Below are 10,259 nucleotides of genomic sequence, written 5' to 3'. Positions count from 1 at the left end.
AATTTATTGTTTTTTTTTGTTCTGTGAACTGTACATATGTAGTAATCAATATTTGAATTCTGGTAAACAATGTACTTTTCACATTAAGTGAAGCGGATGAAGGAATTTAACGAACTTTGTTAATGGACTCCTCGTGTAATTTTGTCTTAAAAATATATAGTGGGAGGGACTAGTTAGTGCAACATACTTAAAAGACTGTTAGTGTCAGTTAGTGGGAGGGACTAGTTTGTGACACGAAAATCAATTTAAGGATTGTTTTGCAGGTTCTGAATGGGAGGATGGTGTGGGTTAAATAAACCGGCACCACTTACAAATGGTCTTAGGGCCAAAACTGCAACAAACACAAGAAAATCGGGCTCCAAGTGTAAATTATAAATCACAACGTTTTTGCCGCCTTGCCGGAGCCCGGTGAACAACGGCAGCTTCAACAGAATTCCGTTAAAAGTAAATAGAAACGACAATCATGTTCGTTACTAAATTCAATAAAATCAGGTACACTTCTCAAATCCTTCAATCTACAATTTCATACTCCCTATTTCCAACACAATCATTTAACCTATTTCACTCACATAACCAAAACCCTAACGAAACCTATAATTGCAATATAAACAGTAACGAACAACACGTGTTAGATCAGTTATCTATTTTGTTACCAATTCGTCATCAGAATACAGATTCAGTTACAAACCCTAGGTCAGAAGTAACTCAATTGAATCAAAATGATGATATGCTGTTGTCACCGGAAGATAGGTTGAGAGGGATTTTTATTCAGAAATTGAACGGAAAAACTGCGCTCAAACGCGCGTTAACTGCGGCTGTGGTTGATATTGATGTAAGTTGCGAGTTAGTTGCTAAAGTGTTGAATAGAGGGAGCTTAGATGGTAGACATATGGTTACACTTTTCCAGTGGGCCGTTGAGCATGGGAAGGTATTTGAGGATGTTGATAGTTATAACGTAGTTCTTCGAGCGTTAGGGAGACGGAAGTTTTTTGATTTTATGATGAGTGTGGTAAGTGAGATGAGGAGGAAAGGGTTGGAGCCAAATTATGAAACTTTGTTTATATTTATGGATAGTTATATTAAGGCTAAGCGAATATCAAAAGCTGTAAGTATGTTTTGGAACTTGGAAGAGTTTGGGATGAGATGTGATTTAGAGTCGTTGAAAGTTATGCTTCGTTGTCTTTGTCAACGTTCTCGTGTGTCGACTGCGAATTCGATTTTAAGTAGAATGAAAGAGAAGGTGAGGTTTGATGGTGAGACGTATAATATAGTCATTCGCGGGTGGTCTAAATTTGGCAGGGTTAATGAAATCGAGAGGCTTATGAAGGAAATGGTGGAAGATGGATTTGATCCTGATAGTTTGACTTTTAGCTACTTACTTGAAGGATTAGGTAGATGTGGTAAAATTGATGACGCGGTTAAGATGTTTGAGACGTTAAGAGAACGAAAAATATGTGTGTTAGATGTTGGTATTTACAATGCAATGATCTTTAACTTTATCTCGATTGGTGATATTGATGGATGTTTGAAATACTATGATGATATGTTGAGTAGCAATTGTAAACCGCACATGGATACTTATGTGACGATTATCTTTGGTTTTCTTAAAGTTCAAAGGGTAGCAGATGCGATTGAAATGTTTGATAAAATGATAGTCCGGGGGATCATGCCAACTACAGGGATGGTGACTTCAGTTATTGAAACCTTATGTAGTTATGGCCCACCACATGCTGCTATGATGATTTATAAGAAAGCAAAAGACGTTAAGTGTATAGTATCGATAACTGCTTACAAGATATTGCTTATGAGGCTTTCAAGATTTGGTAAATGTGGCATGCTTATGAACATATGGAATGAAATGGAACAAAGTGGTTATCAATCTGATGTTGAAGTTTATGAGTACATCATCAATGGGCTTTGCAACAATGGTCAACTTGAAAATGCTGCAACCGTGATGGAAGATTGTCTGAAGAAAGGCTATTGTCCCAGTCGACTTGTTTGTGCTAAGCTGAATAACAAACTCTTAGGTTCAAATAAAGTAGAGATGGCTTATAAACTATTTTTAAAGATAAAAAAGATGCGTAATGATGAAAATGCACGGAAATATTGGCGAGCTAAAGGGTGGCATTTATGAGGTTTCACTGTGATGAGATATGGTTCGAGTGTTAGGTTGTGTAATTTGATCGACTGTAGCTTGTTGGAAATCGTTGCACTAAGCAGCCACGCACCTAAGCATATTTGCAGGTTCATAGATTTCTTTTCATTTCTTTAGTGTTTTGTGCTAATTCTTATTTCTTAAGTATGTGATATATTATTTGAGTTCTCCTAATGAAAGCTGCTCAAGTCAAACCTGCTTATAAGAATGGAAAAGGGGTAGCATATAGTCGTAGGCAGTTGAGGAGTCCCTCTGATACCATGTAAATTTTGAGCCAGAGTAAATACTTTATTTCCATATGATCTGAAGAATTTTAAATGTCAACACATTTCGTGTTTTCATTAAGCACAAATAACAAAACCGGTAATGTATGGTATGTTCACTTGGTGGAAAATAGTTGTTTGACTTGTCGGAACACTAATGGTCATCACTGATGGGTTACTATATATAGTTGCAGTTACATTTAAGGAGCTATGACACAGTAAGCGGGTAATTTTGTACTTTAAGTTTCTTGATAGATTTTAGCAGGTGGCATGTAACAACCTGTCCCTCTTTGATAGAAATTTAGAAGTGCAAGTACCTTCTAAGTTTAAAGCAATGGGGGTGTTACATGGAAAAACTAGTTTGGTGCTATCACTGAGTTGATTGCTTTAGTTTTATAGGCAAAACTTCTCATAAAAAGTGACATGTATAAACAAAAAACATAAATTTCATTTTATAGTTAAAAAAGTTAGTTACATCGTAAATACAATAATAATCCTAAAGTTATAGATTTATAAGATCTTAAGCAGACACATACATCTTCACGAGAACATGCCTCTTCAATCTTCTCTAGCTTCATATACGAAGTGCGGCATGGGCTTTTGTAAAGCGTTGCGTAGCACCCAGGGCAAATCTCAATACAGTAGACAACCTTCATCTTCGCAACTTCCCGAAATCCTCCGAGTACACTTTAAAAAGCCTATTTATAGAAGGTGATTTCAGCACCTTCCGGGCAACCTAAGGGATACCAAGTGTTAGCCCGACAAACTTGGTCTCATGAGCAGAACGCGCATCGGCCAAATCTTTAGCTTAGTGGAATTAGTAGCAGTTAGAGCATGTTTCCTTGTTTTGTTATTGTACGTCTTGCATTTGTTATTATAAATTGCAAGTCTATTTCTATAAAATGAGTATGAATGAAACAGTTTGGTTTTATCCAAAGTTTCTGTTTCTTAGTCTAGTTTCTTGAGAGATTGACTATCTCGAATAGGTTATGAGCTTTATACTTTGATCTAATTTCACTAATCAAGCATTCTTGATTTTTTTTTTTTTTTTTTTTTAACAGCTAAACATCTATCCAAATTGTTAAATTTGTTGTGTACATAGAGTTTTTGAGTTTAGACTTTGATTTTATACCTTTTCATTTCAATGTACGGAGTAACAATTTGCTTAATTTTAGAGTTGAAATATTTGGAAAAATAAAATATTCAAATAACTACTCGGTTTAGTATTACTTCCTTTTATTTTTTGTGCAACTCGAAAAATAATGAATTACGTACTCTTTTTCTTCTTCTTTACTATCTTTTCGAATGCATGTAATAATTCTTTTATAATAAAGTTAATTATTATTCTGTTGGTCCCTGTAATTTACCCAAGAACTATATCTGTCGTCCCTGTCTATTGAAAGCTATACTACTAGTCCTTGTGGTTTTACAAACGCACCGTGGTGGTCCGAATCCTAACGACATTTAACTTTAGTCCGTTAAAACACTTTCAGTTCACCTCCTTCTCACTTCACCTCTTTCGTTAATCAAAAAATTTATAAACACTAAATTAATATCTTCACCATGAAATTGAATCATAAGCCTAATCCGGACAGAAATTTAAATCAAAAATTAAACTCATTCCTCAAATTCAAACCACCGTTTCAACCTGCAAACTTTTTCTTCATTTCAACCTTAAACTTGTAACCAAACCCATTTATTAAAGTAACCTGCAAAAAATCAGTAGCCTAAATTGAACTTAAACAACAAGATGAAAATATCATTGGCGGAAGCTACGATGGCAATAATAATAGATTGAGCGACGGCGACAGTAAGAGATCGATGGCAAACCATAAGACTATCCTTGGCCTCTTGGTTCTCCAGTTCCAACTTGTGTCATGAATTGGCCATTATTCATTTTTCTTTCACCCCAAATTTTAGTGGTTGAATGCTGTAAGTTTTTTTTCTTGTTTTACACTAGTTAATAATAATATTCACATTCATATATGATTTCAAATGTTTCTTGTTATTTTGTTACCTTTGGGATTTCAAGTGTTGTGTCATAATATATTTTCAGTTAATAAAATGGGGATTGATCCTCAAACTTGGGATGGGATACATTGTCTACTTAAAGCTGCTGGTTGAACAACTAATGTAAGTTCATTGTATGTTCCAATCTTCATTAATACAAATTCTGTGTGTGTGTGTGTGTACTACCATTAAAATTTACTTTGCAGTAGTTCATCATATCTTCCAATCTCAGTTGCTACAAATTGTGTGTGTGTCTACCAACAAAATTTCTTTCTTAACTTATGGACGTTGTAGTGGTTACAGATTTACGTAAACCGTGTTCATAATTATTATATACAACTATTTTTGGTAAACAATGATTCCTAAAAGGCTAAGTTATGGTAAATTTGTTTTGAATTGGATAGATAGATGCAAATATACTTTCATGAATCCCCAATTGCAAAGTTATATGTAATGTATGCCTCAAAAGCACACCTAGCTGCTGATTTCATAAATGAAGTACATGTATGTATTCACACCATTGGTAGTATTGAAGACCTGAAATTGATGTGTACAAAGGATGGAGGTGGTTTGTTATGTCAAGGGGGTTTCTGGCCCCGGCCTCTAGAAATTTTTGTCGTTAATAGCAATTAATTAGTTTTTTAGAAACAATAGATGATAACATGCGATATTAGCCCCACCCCCCCCCCCCCCCCCCCCCACCCCCCCCCCCCCCTCGTAATTAAAATAATTACTAGGCGTGTATAGTTTACCTTTTTAATCAAGCTCCGTCTCTGGTTGTGTAGTCAGTTTCATTGTATCACTAGCTTTTCTGTGTGTCACTAGTAGTATTGAAGACCTGAAATTGTCTGTGTAGTATCCATTTCATCAAAATGTTGATATGAATCTAATAACTTATTTATTATTGAAATTCTAACTCAATCATGTTTGTGAGTTTTGTGCGAGTTAGTGGAGTTTTCCAGAACACGACACTAAGTATCCATATCTTTTTACGTGCTCTAAATGTTCTGAATTACGCGAGTTTCCGGAACACGGCACTAAGTAAGTAAATCTAGTAAAAGCATGCAAACACAATATCATTTTTGTTGAGGGGCCATTATGTGATTGGAGGCACGTAGGCATTGATGACTTATTTTTTTTGCTGAGGTGTCATTATGGAAACACAATTTCATTTTTTTTGCTGAGTTGTCATTATGTGATTGGAAGCATTGATGACTTATTGTAAAGTGATTCGAGGCACGTAGGCATTGATGCGTCATTGTATATATATTGGAGCCACGTAGGCATTGATGACTCCTTGCATATAGTTATATATATGTATATAGAATATAGATATAGATAGTTTGATATGTTACATTTGAGTTTTCCGGTGCACAACACTAAGTAAGTATAATCGCTTTCACTTTGGTTTGATTAGATCTTTCAAATTTAATAGCATATATATGCAATTCCTTTTTGGGCCTTGTTGAGTTTACATGCAAAATTCTGTTCCCAAATTTCACAAAACGCTACTTTTTCCGAATTGCAAGTCTTGAATTTTTTTTATTTTTTTTACTGTGAGTAGCTCCAAATGTTCGTGCTTATGTGGGTTTATGCAAATTTGAGTTATGAGCCAATTTGTTGTTTAACTGTAAATGTAACAGATAAAATTAAAATAATGCTACTGCATTTCTCTTTATTCTCCTTCCCTTCTCTTTACGGGCCGAACTGCTTTTATTTGAATGTTAAAGAATATTATTATTTTTTTTAATTTTTACTCAGAGCAGATGCCTTCCTTGATAAATTGTTGTTTCGTTACTGTGCATATGTTGAGAATTCATGAATAATTATTACTTATTTCCTTTGCTGTTAAAAAAAATAAAAAAATTATTACTTATTTCTGTGTTGTAGGATAGCTGTATTATGCAAATCTGTTTGCTGTTCATTAAAATTAGAAGTACAGAGTCTTTTTCTAGTTAATTATGTTTTTTTATTTCACATGAATTATTATTATTGATCTCTTTTACCTAGGGATTTATTTGATCCAAAAGCAAGAAGATGGTTCATATGACTGCATTACCCTTTGATATTCTTAGCATGCTTAATGTAACGTTGATGACTATAATGTTTGTTTCACCAATCAGAAGTTAACAGTTCATACTAGTTACTAATTTACGCAATCTATAAATCAATGCATAGTGAGTTTGCTGATGGTTGAAATCCATGTTTTTCTTATATGAATTAAATATCGTAACTAACTGCTTTGATGACATTAGGGTATTAAAGGCTTGGTCATTTCTCCATTAGTTTCATATACTTCTTGATTGAATTTAGTTTGGTAAATGTTTAAAGGGATCATTTATATTTTGTGTGAAATTGATTTCATTGAAATAAAGATATCAGAGGTGTTTCAATATCTTAGTTGTATCCATGAAGATAACATTTTCTTCGGGTAAATTAATGATTCCCATTTGCTACAAGGCTTATCTCATTATTATCGAATGAAATTCAATAAATATTCAATTTATAGGTTTGACTTTCGTTTTCTATAAACACGTACATAGTTTTGTGTTGTCGACAACTCTTTGTACGTATTTGTTGTTCAATGAACTTGTAATTATGAATAAATTTAGTTTTCTAGTTAATGCAAATTTCTTGTTTTTATTAATGCTGTTTTTTATATATCTTGTGATTGCAGATATAAAGCAAGAATATGATGATGCAGTTGACACAATTACCCGTTGATGTTTTGAGAATGATTATTATAATGATGGTCACTTCTCCTGATGGTGCTGGACATTTGGCAAGGTTTGCTGCAGTGTAAGTATTCAGTGCTTATTTGTTTTTTTTTTTTTTTTTTTAACGATGCAACTTGGATTGGATTGATTGCTGTAATTAGTGATTTATTTTTTGATTGCAAATTATGTGCAGATGCAAACAGTTTAGGCAGTTAGTGAACCATGATAGTGTTTTAAGCGTTGTCGGGTTTGCCCATTTGACTGCAACTGATGTCTTTGTAGAATATGACTACGGGAGACATCATCACCCACGTGACCTAATTTGGGTGTGTGCCCATAATGGCAACCCAGCTGCCAAGATTATGTTGGCAAAGGTAGTAAGCATTTTCCAGAACTGCATGTATAAATAACAATTTGAAAAAAAAATTAAAAAAATTGTGGGATTGATTTATGGGTTATGCTTACCTTGATAATATGGGTCAAAAGTTGCCTCAAGTACATTGTAGTGTGTAGAAACTTCTAGAATTATAATCATAATATTTATGCATTTGTTAATTTTAAATTTTTGTAAGTGTATTTGGACAGACTAACTATAATCATAATATTTAATTTATGCATTTGTTTTTTGGTTCAATTAAGTGGCTTAAATGATCTTTTATATATACGCTGCTATATGTGCTTGTATGGTATTTTGCAGGCTCTATTATGCCAGGATGCATTTTTCTGGGATATGATTTTGGGGCGCGATGAAAGAGTTATTTTTGGAGATCCGTCTGGTATTGGTATTCTGTGCCATTATGAACTCGTGAGAAATTTCATTCGCCGTGGAAGTGATTTAGATATTTCTAGAAGTCGTTGGTGTTTGGTATGGTACGGGTATGAGTATCTTGGGTATAATGTGTCTCGTGAAAGTGGATATGTCCTTGCTCTCCACAGAATGTGCAACTTTTATCTCACGAAACGTGAAATTCTATCGACAAATGTACAAGAAGATTTGGAAGGAGACGATGCAAGAATTAATGAAATTGTTAGTCACAAGGAGAGGATCTCACCGCCAACTTCGGGTGAAGCTCTTAGAGAGGAAGTGCTTCAAATATATAATCAAGTGGTCTCTGATTAGGCGTGAGTGATCTGGACTGTATTTAAAACACACAAGTATAATTAATAAATAAATAATAATAAATAAAGTTTAAAAAACCTTTGAGAAGTATCTGTTTGTTTGTCATTGAAAAGTTTTTTTTTTTTTTTTCTCTTTTAACGACAGTATCTACATCATCAGAGGAGATTTAACCACATTCGCGATCATATGTCATTCACACACACGTTAGGAGGAAACTCAATTCGCACAGTTGAAGGTTGAGAAAACCCTCTCTGAGAAGCTAATTGTTATCAATTAGTTCTCGGCCCTAAGATTCAAACATGCGCCTACACGGAGAGGACAAACAGACCGCCTCCTCGGATACCACTCAAACAACGAACGTTTTTTATTTTTATTTTTTATTATTTTATATATATATATATATATATATATATATATATATATATATATATATATATATATATATATATGAAGGGAAAAGTTAATGAGTGCTATAAGGATACATGGTAACACCATCGAAGTGCAAAATGACATTTAAATTGGTTGTCTTGATATGGGCTCTAGCAGTTACCTTTGGTACATCGCCCCGAAAGTATAATTAGGACAAGTATGCAAAACCAATGTGACAACTTTAATTATCTGTCTCGACAAAATTACGTCATTGGTCCCTAAACTTCGTATGAAATCGGTGACCTTTATCTTTATTTTTGATATAGTTGACCTCTAATTATTCAATTGTTACACGGTTGGCCCTAGAGCTGAGGCCCGTTAGCTATATCCCTTCAAGTTTGAACACGTGACTCGCTTGTGAGGTCGCACGTGAGGGCATATTTGCCCATTTCTTTTTCTTTTTTTTGTTTTGTTCCATTTAAACTATCATTCTCAGTTCATATCACGTTCACTCTCTCATCTTCTTCTTAAAACTTTTGTAAAGCCTTGATTCATATCACCCAACATTGATCGATCAATGTCGCTCGATTTAACTAATTCGATTCGAACGGGGATGGACATGATGCAGTTATACGGTATGAACGACCTTGATTTTTGTATGTACAAACGATAGCGTCATGATGTACGAGTGACAGCGCTACGACCACACCAACATTCAACCATTTCGGATTTCAATTTGTATTTAATCGATTTCGTCATTCGTGAAAATTTAGGGTTTTTTGTTTTAGGAACGAAGACAATTGGGTGTTAAAAAGTGTTAGAAAATCAGTTAAAAGGAAAAAAAAAAAAAAAAAAAAAGGGGAACTGGACAAACATGCCCTCACGTGCGAGTCGCATGTTCAAATTTAACGGGATATAATTGACGGGCGTCAATTCCAGGGTCAACCCTGTAACAGGTGGATTTTTTGAGAAGTTAACTAAGTCAAAAATAAAGATATACGTCACCTATGTATTTTCATAAAAAGTTTAGGGATCAACAACGTAATTTTGTCTAACAAATATTTGTAACACCTAATTATTTTGATTACTATTATTATCATTATTATGAACACGATATAAAAGACGATTAAAAGCTATTAAACGAAACGATTAGGAAATAATGAGTAAGAGTATCATGATGAAATTAAAATATTATAAGATATTGATTTAGATAAAATTATCGTTCTTATTATTTTTATCATTACTATTATTATTAAAAGTATCGTTAGTATTAAAACTATCATTTTAACAAAAATTATCATTTTAATAGAAATGTCATTGTTACTATAAAATATCATTATTATTATTATTTTAAATAGAATTATTATTTTAAAGATAATATTAAAAATTATCGTAAATATTAAAGTTATCATAATTAGAATTATCGTTTTATCATAATGTCATCTTAGTAATTATAAATATTGATATTTTTATAATAATAATTATTATTACAAAATAATACAACTTTTACTTACTATCATTATAGATATTATTTTATCAAATAAATATGTGATACAAACATATTTTACTACGTGTAATAACTTACTTTAATAATACCTATCATATTATCTTTATGATATTAAATG

General features: G+C 33.2%; 1 protein-coding gene across 2 annotated transcripts; it reads left to right on the top strand.

The window, feature by feature from the left end:
* The first annotated feature begins 358 nt into the window (after positions 1-358).
* LOC139903027 (pentatricopeptide repeat-containing protein At5g15010, mitochondrial-like) lies at positions 359-8,346 on the top strand. 2 transcript variants are annotated; one of them, XM_071885794.1, is made up of 5 exons: positions 359-2,244; positions 4,475-4,551; positions 7,106-7,227; positions 7,339-7,519; positions 7,843-8,346. In XM_071885794.1, the coding sequence occupies exon 1, from the start codon at positions 464-466 to the stop codon at positions 2,132-2,134; it is 1,671 nt and encodes a 556-aa protein (XP_071741895.1). In that variant the 5' UTR covers positions 359-463; the 3' UTR covers positions 2,135-2,244; positions 4,475-4,551; positions 7,106-7,227; positions 7,339-7,519; positions 7,843-8,346. The 2 variants fall into 2 exon arrangements, with proteins under 2 accessions (XP_071741895.1, XP_071741896.1); XM_071885795.1 differs by lacking the exon at positions 7,339-7,519.
* Positions 8,347-10,259: the final 1,913 nt, after the last annotated feature.

The sequence above is a fragment of the Rutidosis leptorrhynchoides genome, chromosome 3 (assembly GCF_046630445.1).
Source record: "Rutidosis leptorrhynchoides isolate AG116_Rl617_1_P2 chromosome 3, CSIRO_AGI_Rlap_v1, whole genome shotgun sequence".
NCBI classification, from domain to species: Eukaryota; Viridiplantae; Streptophyta; class Magnoliopsida; order Asterales; family Asteraceae; genus Rutidosis; species Rutidosis leptorrhynchoides.
The sequence above is the reverse complement of the archived record's forward strand: the minus strand, read 5'-3'. Positions and strand labels throughout refer to the sequence as shown.

Bases quoted from the DNA above. Each gene is read 5' to 3' on its own strand.
- LOC139903027 (XM_071885795.1), top strand. From the start codon at position 464: ATGTTCGTTACTAAATTCAATAAAATCAGGTACACTTCTCAAATCCTT.